The following is a 20815-nucleotide window of genomic DNA, read 5'->3' as shown; positions in this document are numbered from 1 at the left end:
ATAGAACACATACCCCAAAACAATAATGATAACAAGGAGCACTATTAACAAGTCACTAGTACAATGTCTTAAGAGTGGAAGGAATTAAATACAGGGTATTTACTTGCATCCCATTAAAAATAGTTGGCCAGAAAAGTACCTTAATAATAAGAATACATAGTTTAAAAAGAACTTACTTCTCCTATGCTATGCAACTGCTGTGCAATATGCCGTAGGTCATCTTCATTTGCTAGGGGATTAAGCTGTTCCTGTACATCATATACAAACTGCTGCAATGACATCAGCTGGTTGGGTCCATTCATTTTTCTCCATGAAGGCAGCACAGAGATTATTTTTTCACACAGAAGAGTCATAGGTGGGCAAGTCTAACAAAAAGCACATAAAACAGCTTGTGACTGTACTCTGCTAACTTTGAGGTCTAGAACATACGTGATGTATATACATATCTAAAAAGTCCCCTTGAGGTGGACTGTTACTCTTCTACCTGGTATGTACTTGTGAGAAGATCTACTTTTTCTCAATGAAATACATTCCAGAAACAGCTGGGCTTTTAACCGAAGTATGTGCTCATCACTGTCTGTTCAGGACTAACATTTCAATAAGCGACACTACAGAATATCAGGAAATATGTACAGATAGCATATTCATCTATTCACTGTTTTGGTCACTACTGATGACTATGTCTTGCATTCTCCAGCCACAGCACCCAATCTGTAGGCAACAAAGCCCCCTCAAATTTCATCTAATGGAAACTGCTACCAAAAAACAAACAAACAAACAAAAACACAAAAACCAAAAACAAAACAAAACCAAGTTCTGTCAAAGAAAAGAAACATATATTAAACAGGCTACGTTATATTCCATTAAAATACCTTCCTTGAATCCCCACAGTGAACTCAGCAACCCATTAACTGTCATTTCATTATTTCTTTCATACCTAACAGAAGCAGCTGCAGAATGTTTTATTGGCATGTCATACAGTTAAGGAGGTCTTTAATATGAAGAATTTAAATGACAGACTACAAAGTGACTTGGTCACCCTCAGTACTGAAGTTCGTGTAGATTCATGGTAATTACATACAGTTAAGGGCAACTTTACCCTTAGTTTCATACACATATATACACACACAACTAAGAAAAATCCAACTGCATAGCTTTTCAATACAATAATCTACATATTATCTATTTATATGGGCAGTGTTCAACCCAGGCCCTTTTTAGTGAAAAATATTTGCATCAAATACATTCAATTTTTCTGTTAGACTGCTATGACACAAGGCATAAAACAAACAAGCACACAAGGACTGGAGTCCAATCTGTCAACTCAAAATATGAGAACATAGCTTTAAACTGATAATCCCAAAAATTTATTTTGAAGAGAGGCTTTTTTTGGCACCTGTACTATATGCCAGCAATTTTGGAACTGCTGACAGAATCTTGCACGTCAATAATTTGTTTCTTCATTTCTAATTTCTGAAATTAAATAATTTTACAGAAAAATATTTCTCATCCTAAGTTTTCACATTTTGGCTGGCACAAACTAGACCATTAATATTACTTACAGAAATTATCTGGCTTCTTATTTCTTGTAAGTGATTTCGGAGAAGCTTCATATCTTTAGATCCAGATGCTCCAGCATCCAACACAAATAACTTCTCTGAAATCTGAAGATCATTTCCAAATCTTAAAGAGAAAGAGGGACAGCACTGTTTATTCAGTCCCTTATCTATTTTCTTAATTCAGTGGCACTTCAGCTTTAACTTGCACAATACTTGATTTCCTTTGAAGATTAATGTATAAGTGCAGTACTAATTATAGTAAGATATTTTATAAGAAAATACAGAATAGTTGCTCTCTAATCTTTTTGATTGTAAGCAGATATATGGACAGTAAATTATAATCTTTCCATGGAAGAAGGCTGAAGAGTCCCAGATAAAGTATAACTGCATCCCAGCACTTACCGAGCACTTGTAAGAACAAACATATTTTACTAGATAATGGATAGTAGATATTATTATTATTTTTTTTTTTAAGGTCTTGAAATTTGTTGTTTAGTTTCTACTCAAAATAGCTTAGTTTTCATAAACACAAACACTAGCTCTATTTCTTACTGTTGTTTAACTATTCAATCACACATACTTGTTTTCTTAGCTCTGGAATGATCTGCATTTAAAAAGGTGTAAGCTTTGGTGCTGTCATCCAGATATGTTGTGATAGTTCATCTCAACTGATCGAGATACCACCTATTTTGCAGTAACTCAAATATGTGAATACCTTATATAATACTTCTTAGTTTGTGAAAGTTCTCCGTTGAATGTCACTGATAATCAGTGTGCTCTCCAGACATGTGCTCAAGAAGCTCAGAAGCTACTCTGACTACTAAATAACTTTTGGCTAATCTTCATGTATGTGACTCCACCATGTCCAGTTCTTCAGAAACTGTGTGTGAGTATTCCCTCCAGATTTAGCTAGTTTTTTTCCTACCAGTCTCAATTCAATTCACATTAAAAGGTGTCTGCCCTGTGAAGCTTCCTCTTTTGCTCCTGCAGGTTGCAGCTCAGAACTGCCCACTTCTCTGTGACTGTTGACACGAGGCTGTCAGACAGACTGTTGACACTGACCATTGGATCTAATCCAAATTCAGGGTGAGAATTCTGAGCCTCAGTCATGTTATGCACTACTTGCTCAGGTGCGCTCACTTAGGCCAGCTCACTCATTGATAACACAGTAATTGGCAACTGGTCCTTCCCCCCCCCCCCCCCCCCCCCCCCCCCCCCCCCCAACAGAACAAGCTTCCTGAATACTTTCATTAAAAAAAAAAAAAAATCCTCAAAATAGGACACGTTCTTTTCTGTAAACATCACATTGCTGCAGCCAAATAAAAACTTTTTACATATTCTTATGCATTATAGTATACTTTCTTTGAAACTCACACGTGAACCAGTACTGATAACCTCTCCTTACCTGTTCCTGATCTCTTTCAAGAATGACATATCCTTATCATACCAAAACTCTCCTCCAGCAGGCCGAGGAAGATTGACTATGTCAGCATGTGTGGCAACCAGAACAACATGCAGTGGAGTTTTCAGCTTTCCGCCAAATGCTAAAAATGGAAGCAAAAATATTTCTTTACTACAAGACATGTCCGGGAAGATGGGTTCCTCAGTGAGCCAGGGAAGGAGAAGTAGATTTTTTTGTTCTTGATAACAATTACTTCTGCAATCACTTCTGCAGTGGATTAATGAACTTTTAAGCACAGCTACATCTGTTTCTACATAATGAAACTATTGCTTTGCTGGCTGTTAGCCACCTATAAAATTAACTACATAACATTCCATTTTAATAGTTCTAATCCTTGAATAGTATCAGAAATACTGGTATTACATGCCCTTACTGCTTTAACAAAAAGATTAATTAATAACACTACCCATATATCTATTAACTACAGTCTACAACAATGTAAGGAAAAATAATTAAGAAAAGTAAAAGCTTATTGAAAGGGTTTCTTATTACCTCAATGCTACAGGTAAAGCTTGGGGAAATGTAGGTAGAACACAAAATGTCTACAACATTTACACACTGGTATGAATGCTATTTTACAGTACTTACACAAACAGTGACCTCTCACTTAAGAGAGAGTTAAGTAGGAAAGCTTGGCAGATACCATGAAAAAGAATGAAAAAGAAAGATACAAATGGCATGAATGAGATGACAGCATGGAACACAAAATTTTCAATCTCTTCTCAGACTGATCTTCCACAAAAGAGGAGACATAATTAGACAATTATTTCAGAAGAATGAAGGTACATCCAATTCTGCAGTTTTTGTCTGACAAAAACATTACAAGTCAGAAACACGTTTTCATCAATTAAGCTACAGAACTTGCATTCATTCTTAAAAATAGTCACATTTCCCAATTTAGGAGCTGAAAGTAAAACAAAATGTTATCCAACTTATGTCAAATACTACAAATATACTCCAAATAGAGCTTATCAGCATAAATACTGATTTAAGCAAAGAGCCTAAGTAATGGTATTAGCTCAGTCAAACTAAGTTTCCTTACTAGACTAAGACAATAAAAGCTTTCAAACAGTGCAAATTAACTACGTTTTTAGCTTTAATATGTTTCTGCACATTTCCAAGCTTTTCATTCCAGAATCACAAATCAGTGATATCCAAATGGTTATATTCATGATGTTGTGTTATCACCTAAAATGGAATATGAAAGACAGGCAGGTGTCTGAGGTGAAAACTGAAGGTCAGCCCTTTAGTTCATCATTATCACTGGGCATGCTGAGATCATACATACAGAACAGAGCAGTAAACAAAATGAGAGGGGCAATACTCTGCCCTATGTAAGTATTCAGTATTTTTGTCTGGTGAGTCCCTAGCAATTTTTATAAACATCCATCAGTGCTGAGTTAGATCCTCTGGCAGGGATAACATTTTGATCAGTTGAACCAGTTCTTCCATAAAACTTTAGACCAGTGCTTAGCTAGAAGCAAGATCAAACATTACGATATGTATACCTAGACCTACAGACCTTTTAAGGAAGAGTCCAAGAAATTTAATCAGTTTGCCTGTCATATAACTCTATGTTATGTAACTTAGGATCCTATGGACTTTCAACTCATTGAAAAGCTTGAACACAAAGTCATCCAACTTAAAACCCATGCAAAGTCTTCAAAAATAAATAAATAAAAAAAAACTGAAGTGAAATGGAAATGCTGGTTTCTGTATATCTCAATGTGCCAGAAGCTGAGGCTTAAATACAACTCTAATTAAACAGGTTAGAGCAGCATGCACTGAAAGGTAACGCCCATCTCCAACAACATTCTTGTTGGAGCAGGTACAGAGGAGGGTCATGAAGATGATCAGAGGGCTGAAGCACCCCCCCTACAAGGACAGGCTGAGGAGAGGTAGAGCTGTTCAGCCTAGAGGAGGAGACCTTATAGCAGCTTTCCAGTACCTGAAGGAGTCCTACATGAACACTGGGGAGAGATTTTTTCTAAGCACAGGTAGCAAAAGGACAGGGCAAAATGGTTTTAAAATGGAAGAGGCCAGATTTAGACTAGATATTATGAAGAAATTCTTTACTGTGAGAGTAGTGAGATACCGGAACAGCTCGCTCAGTGAGTGAGAATGCCCTTTCCCTGGAAGCATTCAAGGCTAGGCTGGATGGGGCTTCGTGCAATGTAGGCTAGAGGGAGGTGTCCCTGCCTATAGCAGAGGATTGAAACTAGATGGTCCCTTCCCTAACCATTCTATGATGCCATCCTGTTCACAATTGCAAAACTAATTTAACCTTCAAAAACATTTTAAATGGAGTTAGATTTAACTCTGTTTTAATCTGCATGTCCTGTTCTTGCCTTAAATGGTTTAAACATTCAACATGTTTTCAGAATGCTTATCTGACATAAAACTTCATTTGCCACAAGAGCTTTGTGCTGTACTGCGTGACCTTTTTCAGCTGGCTAACTAGTGCATGAAATTCTTCAGGCTTGTCCCACAAATAAAACTGTCTACTACTGAAAAACAATGATTCAGTTTTGTTTAAATAAAAGAGGATGAAAATGTTTAACAGTGGTCAACAGAGAGGATTTACAGAGTTGCAGGGAAATATTTATATTCCTACGATATTTTATTAACAAGCAAAATAACATACCAATTGGCTCCTCAACAGGGACTAATGATTTCAGGAAACTAAGCCAGAAGGTCACTTGGTTTATCTGGATTTCGTAAGGCTCCTCAAGACTAAAAAGCACTATGTGAATTGTGGTGGGATCATTTGCAGCAAAATAATCATAACAGCAGAAATACACAGGATTCCCAGAGAATTCCCAGATGCTGAAATCACCAACTCCTATAAAACAGACAAACACATGTAAGGAAGCATCATGGAAAGACAAGCAGTCTAATTTAAACTTTCTCAGAGATTAAATGCATGCAAATGAGAAGGCAAAACTGTAAATGCAATCATGAACAAAAGGAATGGTGAAGTTTCAGACCGTCTCAGAATTGGAGAAGTTGAGTCCTCACAGTTTGTTCTTCTCTCACATTCACTTCTCTAAGTCATTCAGCTGGATGTCACAGGGAAACACCTGCATTTTACAAGCAATGCAGCCTTACATATTAAACTGGCTTTTGTCTTGTATAGGAGCGAGTCTTTGCAAAATATAACTGTTCTTTTTTGGCTAATTCCAAAAAAGCATTTTAATTTTATTTATTTATTTTTTAAGTGTGATTGCTGGTATTAAAAGCAACCCAAGGATATTCTCAAATTCACTTTGCTTCACAGAATTATGTTACTCAAATCACATTTGTAAGTCAGGATTGAAGAATCACTACATTGAGGGCTGAAACAGCACAAAGCTTCTTTCTGTGATCTGCTTTACTTGGCTTTAGGTGAGGAAACTATCAGCATGCTGTACTACATGGCACTTCCCAGACTCACTACCAGGTTAGTGTGAAATCAGATACAATTATACTATCTTTACTTATTTAAGTGCTGACTGAGATGCACTTCAAACTTCTGGGAGAAAAATATGCCAGAGACCTAAAATATACTGTTATGAGTACATCTATTCACAGCTCACTCACATACACTCTTACCTTCAATATCAAGGCAGTACATAGAAAGAAAAAAATTGGACAGTTTGTGGCACAACTCTGTTTCACTGCAGAATTTGACCTGATTTCAAATTATACGGAAAGAAGAAATTTGCCCATACAAAGAACAAGCTTTAGTTACATGCCAAACTCTTCAGCACCTAGGACAAATGTTTTGTCACAGGATGTTTCAGTTACTGACCCCTCTTCCTGCTAACTGGTTCCAATTGCAGAACAGTTAACTTGCTTTCCAAAAATACCGAAACCTAAAGTTCCACTCCAGTGCTCACCAGATGTGTTCCAGCCCCCTCGTGGGGTGAGAATGGTTAGATCCTTCAAGCAGATGGGAAGAACACTTGGGCCTATGGGACTGTATTAAATCTGACAAAATCTCTAATCCACATCTAGGTACCTTTACACTAGTAGATAGTGTCATAACCCATTCCTATTACAACAAACTCCTTCCTCCCGCCCCACTAACTCATCTTACAAGTACTTCTGTGTAATGCTCTAAGTTCAGCATATGCACACTGACACAAATGATTACTACATGTCTTACAAGTAATGAATTCCACACAAATATAGTTTCTTCTTAAACACCCCTCATCCCCAGTGTTGAATTCTAAACCACAGTAGCTACCATACCAAGTCATACATTTTATTTTTTACTTCTAAAAACAAGCAACGAGGCTTAACTTTTTCCACAGAAGTGAGGCATGCCAGCTCAGAACTCCACTTACCATTCAAGTAGGCATTCTGAATGTCAATGGCCTTGGTGGACTGATCATCGGCAGAGAAATGAGTGTGATGAGCAGGTGAAACAAAAGCTTCTAATACCCCTTTTGTCAGGCCTGGCTCAAACATCATACTTCGGCTTCTCACACTGACATTCTCACAACCAGGATAAAGATTTGTAATACTTACTGAAACTAAGTCAGAGAAAAAGAAAATAAGATTAGAAATCATAGGAAAATTATAATCACATCACTTAAAATTAAGTATGCTAGACAAAAAGAAAAAACTGATTAAAAAACCCCAAATTTTCTTCAAAGAAAGATGAATAGCAAGCTGTGAGTACACACAGCTGCATCTTTAATCTGAATACTGGAAAGGAAAATATTAGAATGATCTCATTTGGTCCTTAGTGCACTACAGCACGTATACTGCTGGGAAGGAAGTTCAGAAAAGAATAATCTGGAAGTAAAATACTTCAAGAGTCAAAGCTCTTCTACCGCAAAGATATACTGTTTTATATAAGTAAGAACTGTAGCTTCATAGCATGAGCTATTTTTATTGGCATAGAAATGCTACACATTTGAACAGTTAAATTCTGTAAATAAGGATGAAAATACCACACAATCACTAAGGTTTGAAAAGACCTACAAGATCATCCAGTACAACCATCCACCTGTCACCAACCGTTCTCACTAAGTCAGAACTCCTAGCTCCCCCAGCTGCTCCTCATAAGGCCTGTGCTTCAGACCTCTCATCAGCTTAGCTGCCATTCTCCAAACATGCTCCAGGATCTCAAAGTCTTTTTTGTAGTGAGGGGCCCTAAACTGAACACAGCACTTAAGAAGTGGCCTAACCAGTGCTGAGTACAGAGGGATGATCACTTTCCTGCTCATGTTGACAATGTCAAGGTTATATGATTTTTGGTTACTGATACTCCACATCATAACATTATGTAATGCACTGGGAGTTAAAGTGTTAATGCTGACACAACACCATTTCTGATACAAGCCAGCATGCCACTGGCCTTCTTGGCCTCCTGGGCACACTGCTGTCTCATGTTCAGCCAAGCATTGACCAAAATCTCCTGGTCTGTTTCCTATACACAGTGTTTCATCCACACTGTATAGTAACTATTTCTGAGGAGGTGTGGGAGAAAAGCAGGCCCTTAAGTGAAATTATTTTACTTGTAAGCAATTAAGTTCATGCTCACTGCAGATTCCGTAAAGAAGAAAGGGCTTTTTAGCTCACTCCCACCATCTAGTGGAGAAAGTAAATATTTATTTCCTCTACTCGCTGAATTCAAAGAAACTATGTGTCAGTAGTGTAATAAAAACTTTAATGTTTGATCTTTTGGTAGACTGCTTAAATCTTTAGGCTCATATGAATTAAATAACGGAAATTCACACTTATGAACTTTCAGAAACATAAACATGTTGTCAAGTATCCTCCAAACTGGACTGCTTTAAATGTCTCCAATTATAACACTCCATTCAGAACATTATTCATGAGTTACATAATGATCTCCATCCAAAATGACCACCTATCGAAACAAAGTGATGTTACAAAGCAGATTCACTTGAACATCACTGCTCAATTTTCAAGTGTAATGTTCCACATAAACTATTTTCAAGTGAATGCTACTTTTATGGTGATTTTTCAAGCAGTGTGACTGACAATTTAAGTAACTTTCAACTTATGATGGTATGACAGCATTAGATTACTCTCTGGTTCTTGTACTAAGTGATATTAAAAATGTCTTCAGTCAAAACCTTCACTGAATCTTTGAATGGCTTGGTTTGGAAGGAACCTCAAAGATCATCTAGTTCTAAAACCTATGCTGCAGGCACGGTTATCAACCACAAAATCAAGCACAATCAGATTGCCAAGGGCACCATCCAGCCTGGCCTCAAACACCCCCAGGGATGGGACAGCCACAGGGCAGACCGTTCTAGACCCTAGCTACTCTCAGTGAAAATTTGTGAAAATTGTCTAAAGGGAGACAGTGACATCTCATGCTCTGGTGGTCACTGTTCTTATGCAGCCAATGGCATGGGTGGACTTCCAGGCTGCAAGAGCACACTGCTGGCTCTTGTTGCTGTCCAGCTTTTTGTCCACTGGGACCCCCAAGTCCTTCTTGGCAGGGCTGCTCTCAAGGAGTTCCTCCCCCAGTCTGTATACATATCTGGGATCGCCCCAACACAAGTGCAACACCTTACAGTTGGTTTTGTTGAACCTCATCAGGTTCACATGAGCCCACCCTTTGGGACCATTCAGGTTCCTTTCGATGGCACCCCTTTCTTCTGTCATATTAACTGCACCACTCAGCTTACTGTCAACTTCCAGCACTGCTTCCATGAACTGATATTTGTGGTGTAGTTAGCCTCCCCTTGTACAACACAGTGAATTATGTTAAATAATCCAAGAACTTCTGCTTGATTTATTTAATCCATTTATGTATTCTCTCACCACCACAGATATTAATGCCTTCTGATAAATGAACAGGAAATGTAATAACAATCTATGTTGGATATCTTGATAAATCATAATAATTACCTTTGAGTTTCCAAAGACAACAGGAAAGGAAGTGGAGAAGAAATCTATTGCAAGCACTTGCTCTAACATTATTTAGAAGTAATGCTAAAACCGCAAGCAGTACCCAAAGGTTTTTAAAGAAAAAGACAACACCGACCCAATCTGAAACTTAGGTAATAAGATTATTTCTGAACAGCAATATAAATCCAAGCTCTTCAATTTGCCTGATTAGCTTGTATACATTGCACAGCATTTCAGTGTTACAACAAACAATTCTCTCTTTCTGGTATGCTACCACAACTGTGGGCTCTTCCAGAATGAGGTACATGTTGATGTGCAAATCTGAATAGTTTCTCCACATCCTGCAGCTCTTTCCATATTACACAGGTCAACCTGCACTTCATGAGCAAGGTTTCCTTACCATTTGTATACTTCAGTTTAGAAAAGCTCCTTTTTCATTTTGATTAGAGGCAATTTTAGAAACCAATTGGCTGATCTAAATGCCTTATGAAAAAGCTTCTCTTTGTATCCATGGTTATATTTAATGATTATCTAAGGATGCAGCAACTGTTAGTTCTACACTGAATTTGCACTTAAACAAAAAATGCCAATTAAACTTAAGTCTAAAACCATGATGTCAGAATCCCATTATGAAACTAATATTTGCAGCTTAAGACTTCTTTGTAAAAGAGTCCCCTGCTCTTTTAAGCTCATGTACACACCACAATAGTATAGAGAAGCTGAACCACTCTTCATTCTGCACAACCACTGCTCCTCTTATCTCTTATTTTTGGCATGATTTTGCATGCAGAGAAGTCAATACCATCTATGCTTTGCTTTAATTCCTTACACAGATAGGCTATTCTGTCTTTTACAGTACAGTTAACAGGTGTTTGTTTGGACTTCTAGTTTCATCTAGTCCATAGATGAAAAATGAGTTACTACTTAAATGGTATAATGTTAAAGTCATACCTGAAGGTTTAGAAGACAAAGGAGATGGAGGGAACCTGGTTGAATTTGTGGAAGAGAGTCTAGGCCTACGTCTTCGGAAAAAGCTTCGTATTAGGCCACATTTGAGTGACTCTACAAGAGTTGTCTTCCCAGAGCCAGAGTGTCCAAACAACTTCAGCTTAATCCGAGGCTGTGGGTTCTGTGTGTGCCGCAGCTGCTGGATAAAAAGCGCCCTGTGCGTATCCTAAAAATGAGTACAAAGAAGAAATCAGAGTGTGCAGTAGACAACTTCTGCCTCCCAGCAAACGCAAAACCTAGGATTAAATTAAAACTTTTAGGCCAGGTTAGTGTTTATCTGGATCATTTCTCCCATCTGCTCCATCATGCAAGTGATCAATCACTGCCAGAGGAGGAGGGATATGTAACCAAAACACAGCTTAAATACTGCTGTCCAGAATGATCCTGAATTGTCATGAAAACCATGCACAGTTTCTGGATCAACATCAGTGAATGGGATCATTCTGAAATATGATAGAGGACAAATGAGAAAATAATAGTTTCTTTCAGTTCCCTTTTTCCTTACCTGTGATTCTCAGTAGCATAATCAGTATGTTTAAGCTTATATAGCATATATGCAGGTCTGAAGTATTTTGCAATGACAGCAACCATCTGAGCAATCTGAAAACTCGACATGCATCTTCCCTTTCTCTTTGTTATCTTCTCCCGTACTTTTCATATTTAGGAGAATTCTCTTATTCTCTTCACCAAAAGTCTGTTTATTTTCACTTTTTTTTTTTTTTTTGCAAGCAAAATACTGCCTTACCAGATCAATCTTACATGTCAATTCCCACGAAGTTCTTTCCCATTAAAGACCTCTTCCAACCTTCTAAATTTCTACCCCCCTACTGCAAGCTTAAATCCTCTAGACTTGTTTCCCTTTTAACTCCCAAGACTCAATAAATCTTCTTCCCTACTTAATTTAGTTTCACTGTTTGCCCTCTGGATGTATTCATTAGCTCTTCCAAAGCTGCAGTATCCTCTGCATATTCAGGCTTTTTCTCCAAACCTAATCATAACTTCTGTTGAAGAGCTTTCCACTTTAAGCTTACCCATCACCACTGTTTTGCAACAAGAATAACCATACAGAACAAACAAATCACATCTTGCTCTCTTCCTCCAGCAAGAAGCAATTAGACATAGATACTCATACTCTACTCATGGGAGCTGAGCTTTAAAATCAACTCATCAAGACAAAGCAGTCTAGGACAGGGAAACTATTTAATGCCTCACACCTCATAAAGATGTATTTTAAGATAACTGAGATACGTCAAAAAGGTGGAAGAGCAAAGGAATTTGATTTATGTTCCCTTCCTTCACTCACTCATTTGGAGCTGAGAGAGGCTCTGCTGTTCTGCATTTGTACTGGGTTTAAAAGGTAATGTGAATTATTAACAGAAAATCCACAGCAGCAATTTCTGAAATAAGAGCATGCAGCAACTTCACTGAGAAACTGCTCAGAGACAGTGGTGTATTAAATTTATTTTCTTCCTCCCTAACAGGAATGTACAAAATACATTCATTACAATGCAAGTATTGCACACCCTCATTGCTCAATATTCAATTATCTGGAAGAGCTACTAAAACAGTAAGTTCTTCATATGTGTGCTGTTAGGAACTAAATCCTCTAGAGACACGATGAAAAATGTCAGATACACTCAGTACTACATAGTAACAAGCACTTTAAGTGGCTTATTGTAGATTATTAATTTCAATTTACCAAATACTCTGTTGCAAGCTCTGATCAAATGTATTATTATCTCATATTCTCCCTACGTATGTAGTCAGCCTTGAAGAATCAAGTATACTCCGCTGTCAAAGAGATTTATCTAGCACTTCCGAAAGATATTTTAGTAGCTTTATCTCGTTCCTTTTGCTCCAGGTTGATTTGTACTAGTTTCATATCTACCTCAGAAACATTTTTCTACCCGCATGCAAAAACAGTCAAGAATTGTTTGGCTTTTGTTTTGTTTTCTTTTGAAAAATATTGTGCTATAGCACATATATGCCATACTATGGATCTTGCTATGACAAGTGTATGCAAATTATGTGGAATAATCAACGCATATCAGACTTGTCAGATTTACTCCCTTATGCGAAGCCCAGATTCTAGAAGGTAGGGGATTTTCAGATACTGAAACACTGGAATTAAGAGAGGACACAGAAAATTTATACTGCTATTCCAAGTGGTACGATACCTTCCAGAAGGGCACAAACCTCTCAAAGTCATAACTCAAATCTAACTTAAATGCTGATAAAGTAAGCTGTCCTGTAGGATATGCTAACTCAGTAATTTCCAGTTTCTTATAAATTCCTTAAAATATTTGGTAGGCACTGTTAGAGAACAGATAAGATGGAATGTTGGTGCTGTCTGTCTTGCAGCCAGGATATTTGTAATGAGGTTTTTAGAGTGACTTTTGTGAATGATCTTATGATTTCCCATATTCAAACTGCTTCTACTATCTTAAAAACATGAAGAGCTCTTAAAATTTACACATTCCCAACCTTTTTAAGTCTTGCAAGCAGACTGGCTACATGTTCGTGCTGCTCTGCTCTGGCAAGATCTTCTGCTGTTTTCCCATCCTGTTGAAAGACAAATCATTAGCTGCAGGTTCTTCCTCTCTTACCCACAGTAAAAAGCTATGTGCAACACAGACCAACTCTGGTTAAGGCAACAACAGAATAATTACTGTCAGACACAGATGAGTCACGGAGAAGAGGTAAAAAAAATAATAAATGAAGCTGTACTGACTATACCCACTGGAATTCCTGTTTCCTTAAATGGTGCAAAGATACACACAGTGAAACCCACCACAGTATTTCTTTTACAAATTAGCATCTGGATGCCACTGTATCAAGATACTTCGAATTCAGAGTCTTACAGCAATGCCAGCACCCCCTCTCTGTATCCCTTCTTTTCTCACCAATTATTATAGTAATTTATAGACACTATATTCTAAATAGATTTCAAAGTTTAGGCAGTTCACAAATACACATTAGTGTATTCACTTGAATGAATATCAGGTGAATTTTCCTTGCTAGTGGATAAAGAATGATGATAGCATATAAGTCAGTGGAGGTTTAGAGAAAGCGTGAAAATTAGAAGGACGTGGTTTAAACTGCATCAGCAAATTCAAAAAGAGAAGAAAAGCTACATTCAGCATCCTACTCTTGACAGTTAATTACCCACGTTTCATACACCAGCAGTTTAATATGAAATAAACTGAAAGAAAAGTGCTGACTATTTTTCCTATAACAACCACTTCACTGTTAATTTTGTACATTTTGGCAGCAACTAATTCACAAGGACTTTACTTCCTTCTTGCTTTTTCTTTTCTTCTTCTTCTTCTTCTTCTTTTTTTTTTTTTTTTTTTTTTTTTAAATGAAAGAGCTTTCACAAATTACTGGAAAACTAAGACCTCTTTCTTGGACTTCCATTTTTTTATTTACTAGCTTTTCAGGTGAAGTTTGTATAGTCTTCAGTAGCTTCTGACAATACTGTTAACTATTGCCTCATACACAAAAAAGATATCTTTGATAACTGGGTATCCACATAGAGTAGCTATTTTTAGTTTTCTATAGAAGTTAGTCTGTACTCCATACAGAAAAGGAAAGGGACATTAGCAAGTAATAGTAAAAATCGTGGTTCATGGTATGAAGTAACTAATTCTGAACAAACATCTTGCCCTTAAAAATTCCTTCCAAACTTTAAAGGTATCTGCAATTTTACTGAAGAAACATCTAAGATTCTTAAAGTTATTTTTCCTCAGAAAGATGTAGCAAAGAGAAGAATCTTTGCAACTCTACTGATCCACGCGGCATGGATAGATAGTCAAGAGGGAAGGGTTTTAAACTGAAGAGAGAAGATTTAGGTTAGATGCAGGGGAAAATTTTCCATTACAAGGGTGGTGAGGTGCTGGAACAGGCTGACAAGAGAAGCTATGGATGCCCTATCCCTGGAGATGTTCAAGGTTAGATGGGGCCCTAGGCAGTCTAATCCAAAGACTGATTAGCAGTTGACAAGCCTGCCTGCATCAGGGGTTGGTTTGATGACCCTTCAAACCTAAGTCATTTTATTATTCTATGATTAATGTATATGCGGTGCATTCCTCCTGACAGGGTTAGCATCAGCACTATTTACTTTGTCATCTCATTCACAACTACAGAGATAAAAGTTACTTTTATCTTGGAAAGACAAGGAATAGATGGACAATTATACCAGAATAGTCATTTTGTCATAAGTAAGCTGACACAGATCATGAATCCCCTAATCTTCACTTTTTTTCCCTATATCTCACCTCCACAGTATACACTATTAACAAGAGAATTACAGAATAAGGAAAAAAAAAAAAAAAAAAAAAAAAAAAGACAAAGAAAGAAAAATAAAAAGTTGTAAAATGCCCACAAACTCTACTGCATGCACATTTTGTTACTGACTAATAGAGGAACTAACCTAGCTTTCCAAATGTCATTTTTAGATACTAAATTTCTTAAACCCACAGTTTCAATGGTTGCTTTTGAAAGGCTTCTATGTGTCATGTGAGATACACACTTAGAGAGAAAAAAAAAACCAAAAAAACAGCACTTGGTGTATGGGAAAGCAAAAATGTAATTTCCATCAAATAGTTAAAGGAAATGAGATAGAAATCTTCCTCCTCTCTCCATTTTTATTGACTCAGGGATACTCTGAGTGGATAAGAACTTTGAAAAACAGAGTTGGTAATAACCAAATCACAATCATGTGATCTCAATATACAGGGAAACAGTTACTTCAGATCAGAATGCACTGATTAAAGCAAGGGGCAGCATAAAACAATGCAATTCTTCTAAAAATAAATCATGGTGGGTGGGCAGGTAAAGGTGTATACAATGCCTTGGATGCATGGCAAGTCAATAAAGTGTTTAGGAAGAAAGATATTTCTTTTGTAGGTATGCCAGTAAGGACATTGCTGCTAAGAAAAAAAAAATATATTGAGTGGTGTGAATTGCAAGTAATAGTACTGATTAATCTGATATAAATCATTTGTTTCTATACAGATACCTGCACTCTAGTTAAACTCTTCCATGTATCCACACATTTATGACATGAAAACAGAGCTTTTAAACTTCTCCAAAAAAACAAAAAACTGAACAGGATACACATTAAGCATCCGTACAGCAACTGTACAAGGTATGAGATTACCTATCTTAACAACAGTGGCCTATTATAACATTATGTTATCTGTATTTCTAACTAATTTTAAGTCAATAAACTCCACAGATGAAGTGGTAGCTTCACTGTACCTAGTTTCAAATTCAGCTGTAAGAAGGGCACAAGTTGACAACAATTATTTTCAAGTTGTAGATGTTCTACTCCCTACTACTTTTTCATTTCAAAATGTAATTGTATTTAACCACTTCTCTCCCTTGAGATTAACTTATTTTCTACTATTGTATATAAAACATGCATGAAGCATCGTCTTAATACTTACTGAGGTTAAAGCTTCCACATTGGCACCAGTAAGACAAAGGAACCTGACAACTTCAAGAATGCCATTGTTTGCAGCAAGATGCAAAGGTGTTCTTCCATACTATCATGGAGAAAATAAAGGATCATATTAGACAAACAATATCATTCCAATGTTTATGATTAACAATCATATTATATGTTTTATTATTAAGTACTGATACACCGCAAAGGTAGTATGAAAATTTTAAGAAAAAGTCCCTAGTCTTTAAAGCTGTAGATTCAATTTATTTCAAACCAAGCATTACTGAAGATAACGTTTCTGTAGTGTTCTCCTAGCAAGGAATAATAGATGAACATAAGGAGTGTGCATGAAGGGATCTATGATTGTAGTGACAAAAGGAAAGTGATGAAAGTATTTGGAGAAAAGAGCAAAAAAAAAGGTTAGGAATATTTCTTCTGATGACAGATATGAAAATATCAATCATTTCTGGTTTTTTACGTTCATAGCTAAAAACATAAATAACTCTACTGTATACTGCAAATCCTTGCATTACTTGTAAATCCTCTCATCATCTCCTCTTGTTACTTCATATTCTCAATACTGTTCTCCCTGTTTTAACCCTACATTCCAAACCAAATTCATTTGCTTACTTCAAAAAGAGTACCTGAAAGCAAAGCTAAGTTTACGCACCTATAAACTGAAAAGCTGCTTACTCCTCGAACTCAAATAAATGTTTATGATGTTCTGCTGCGCATGGACTTTGAAAGAAACTAGCAGCGCCCTCAACTGGTACTGGATATGCACAGGACAATGCCAGATTTGAGGACCAAGGACAGATGGTCCTTAGTTTATTTACTCATATCATGGGTCTCACTGCTGAAAAGCACAAGTAGAAATAAATGTCTTTATTTCATAAGATTTTTACTCAATCTTTCAGATAAAGTGTGTTCTTAAAAACCACTCCAGTATACTTGACTCCTAAAAGACTAGCAGGACATAAACTTTAACTGCAGCTCCTGCGCTATGATCCCACATCTACTGACCACTTGAAGGCTGTTTATTTCCCTATGGTATGCTTGGGGCCAGGCTACTGAAACCAACTGAGCATTCTCAGTTACGAAAAGAGGTACTAATCCAGCCTTTTGCTGAATTATCTCACTTTCCCAAAATGTGTTCTCGGCAATTAAATTTAGATTCTCTGCTTAGTCATCATATTTAAGCTCAGAGGCAAGATCAGAGAGCTCATTACTGTAAGATTCTTGACTTTGCAGCTGATTATTTTAATTATTAAAGCCAAGAGATTTCACTGGACAACCTTCAAGCAAGAAGACCTACAACTTTAATTTGCTGGCTTACTTAGAGAATGTCAGTTTTCATACTAAGTGGAAATATTAGTATAATATTCTGTTGGAATATGCATATTTTCAGAAAAACTGAATTACAATATCTGAATCATATATAAATTAACAATATAAATTAACAATTAATGACATAAAGATGTCTCAAAAAAAAAAAAAGACTTTTAAATTCACACACAAAAAAAGCACAAAAATTCAACAGAGTAGAGAAGACTTCAAAACTAAATACAGCATGTCAGCAGTCTATTAGCAGACTTTAAACTTATTCAAATCCAGTTTAGGAAAATTTTCTCAAACAGCTTACTTATTTTTCACCTAAAGATACATCGGAGGAAAGCAAGAATGTTAAACCTGGATAGCACCTCATTTAGTTATCCCATACCCTGCAGCAATAGCACAAGAAAAGAAGCCAAGAAAGCACTAGCACTATCTCCAAATTCAGAGATAGGCAATGAAACTTTCTCTTTGCAAAGTGCCCATTACTACAATCAGTTGGCATTTCACATATTTACCTGGTAGTAATCCATGAAGAGGTATCACATTCAACATCTTTTAACGTTTATTACTTCCATAATTGTCACTTGTAAGTGAAAGAATCACCAATAGGACAATTTCCCCAAAGCTCCTCCCTCAGTCATCTAACTACAATTTTTGAAAATAGTTTTACTTTTAACATTTTAATTCTGAGAATTCATGTACAATTGTTTTGTCATTATTTATTTTAATATTTTAATAAATGAACTCAAGAAAAACATAAACCAGCTAATATAACATTTTTATAACCAGCAGCAGAATCCACACTTGTTTTCTATCACTTGTTCAGATGACAGTGCAGACCTGTACTGAATTTAAAGATTTTTAATAAAAATGTATCAGTCTTTAATTTTGAAGCAATTTAGTATTATTAAAGTACATCAAACAAATGTCTATTCAGGCTAGGGAAGATGGCTGGCACAGATTTCAACACTAGAGCTGAGTAGCAGAGTACACTGTGGTAATTAATTCACTTCGGCTCCTACTTCATGGATTTTTAATCTGTGAACTAAACTGAAAAAGGTAAGTTTGCAGCATGAGTCATCAAATGCTTTACATCTGACCACTTTAAAATATAAAAATGAGGGAAAAATAATTTTCTGACTAGCAAAGTAGAGAAGATCATCTAATGCAATAGGTGACCTCTTAAAGCAGTTCAGTGCCATATGCCATTTACCTTATTAGCAACATCCAAGTTACAACCTGCTTCACAAAGTGCCATTACAATAGGGACATTTCCATCTTTGCAGGCCACGTGCAGGGGAGTGTTGCCATGTCTGTCTTGGAAATCAACAAAACATCCTTGATTGATGAGGGTTTTAACTACTTCCATCTGACATCTTCTTACAGCAAGGTGCAGGGCTATATGACCATCCTGAAAACACAACAGAGCCAAGATGTGAGGGAAAAATAAAAGTCCAAGTATTTTTTGAAGTCACAATCATTTTCCAGTAATTTTATGTATTTCCTTGCCTCCAGAATTAAATATATATATATATATTTTGGGGGAGGCAAAAGGGAAGGGCTGAGCTGGAAGCAGGGTGATGCACAATATCTGTCAGAACAGATCAACAAGTAGAAAGCAAATTTTTATTAAGCCAGCAGGCTTTGCATTGGAATGAATGAAATGTAAACACACATTCTCTAGTGAAGACTTCCCCGGGAAGTGGGAGCGTGACTAACTGAAAAAACAAGCCCAGCACTGTAAATCACACTAGTATTTACTAACAGAGGTTAGGGATGAAAAAGTCAAGCAATCTGTTCAGTGATCTGCAACTTCAGAGACAGAGCTTTCTTGCTCAGAGAAATAACTTACAGGCAACTTCGCTGAAAAAAAATAAAGAAAGGAAGAAAAAAATAAATCAGTTTACTGCTTTTTGGGGAAAAAACAAAAATATTGCATTCAACATGCTTTAGCAACAAGTTTGTAACTACCACCAATAAAGCTAGTTATGAGAACAAGCATAGCATAAGCTAAGAAATTGAAACTTTATTTTTTTGGATCACATTGTGAGAGACAAAACATGATTTTGGATCAAATGGAGCTGAATTTTTAAATAGTTTGATTTTAGTATACTGGGAACAAATACGACTTATCCAACCCATGGGAATCACAGGGAAACACTGAATTCATTGTTTTTCTTTAAGTAAATGGCCTACTAACAATTACAGTGCTTCCATGTTCCTCAATATTATTCATAAGGCAATGACTGATAAAGGTGATAATGCATAATCAAAATAATAATAATTAAAGTAACAATAATCAGCTAGCAACTTTAAAGACTAGTATAGCCATCCGTATTCTCTGTAGAAACTGCTCAGAAATCCTAAATCCCAAAAAAGAATGCCAGCACCCAGCATTCAAAAAAGTCAGTTCAGAGGTATGGCTCTGTGACACCTGTGAACTCTGGAGGCAATTCCTGCTAAAAGCAAATCACTCACCCATAACTAACCTTATCTGTTGCATCAAGGTCAGCTCCATGTTCTGACAAGCATTCCACAATATCATGGTATCCCCTAGCAGATGCTGTCAAGAGTGGAGTTTCTCCTTCTCTGTTCTTGATGTTCACATTACAGCCTGCTTCACAAAGTGCTTTGGCAACAGAGTAGTAACCATGCCAAGATGCACAATGCAATGGGGTTTCTTCTTCCTAGCAACACAGAATAAAAACAACCCACAATGAAAAAAACAGAAACAAATGCTACAAGAGGCAAGTCACCTCCTTAACTTAGAGGGAAAGCAAGATGGCAAGGACAAAAACAAACAAACAAAAAAGACAGTCTACTATATAAGCCTTGTAAATAGGGGATCATTTCAAATGCTGACGTTCTCAAGTAGTTCCTGCTGACACACTAAGGGATTACAATGAAGCACTAGATCTGCATCATCACCTAGATTCTGGAAGTCCATATTTCTCACTATAAGGTCATCTGTTGACAACACTCTGTGAGTAATAATAGTCTGGACATTTCCATGCTATTGTGGCTGTCATGGTCCTCCTATTTGAAAAATGATTTTCATTCATAAACACCTTCTACATCCATATTTTGCATGCCAAGGGGCTTAAACAGATAAATCTCACAAGACTT

General features: G+C 36.7%; 1 protein-coding gene across 1 annotated transcript in view; it reads right to left on the bottom strand.

The window, feature by feature from the left end:
- DAPK1 (death associated protein kinase 1) overlaps window positions 1–20815 on the bottom strand; it is a 98861-nt gene that overhangs the window by 2851 nt on the left and 75195 nt on the right. The window contains exons 16-25 of the mRNA XM_015849289.2: window positions 20179–20376; window positions 18903–19100; window positions 16356–16454; window positions 13390–13467; window positions 10849–11071; window positions 7350–7538; window positions 5666–5863; window positions 2965–3103; window positions 1563–1683; window positions 177–365 (exon numbers count right to left, since the gene is read on the bottom strand). Of these exons, the coding sequence (XP_015704775.1) occupies window positions 177–365; window positions 1563–1683; window positions 2965–3103; window positions 5666–5863; window positions 7350–7538; window positions 10849–11071; window positions 13390–13467; window positions 16356–16454; window positions 18903–19100; window positions 20179–20376 (1632 nt within the window). The remainder of the gene's footprint in view (window positions 1–176; window positions 366–1562; window positions 1684–2964; window positions 3104–5665; window positions 5864–7349; window positions 7539–10848; window positions 11072–13389; window positions 13468–16355; window positions 16455–18902; window positions 19101–20178; window positions 20377–20815) is intronic.

Source organism: Coturnix japonica, chromosome Z (genome assembly GCF_001577835.2).
Source record: "Coturnix japonica isolate 7356 chromosome Z, Coturnix japonica 2.1, whole genome shotgun sequence".
NCBI lineage: Eukaryota > Metazoa > Chordata > Aves > Galliformes > Phasianidae > Coturnix > Coturnix japonica.
The sequence above is the reverse complement of the archived record's forward strand: the minus strand, read 5'-3'. Positions and strand labels throughout refer to the sequence as shown.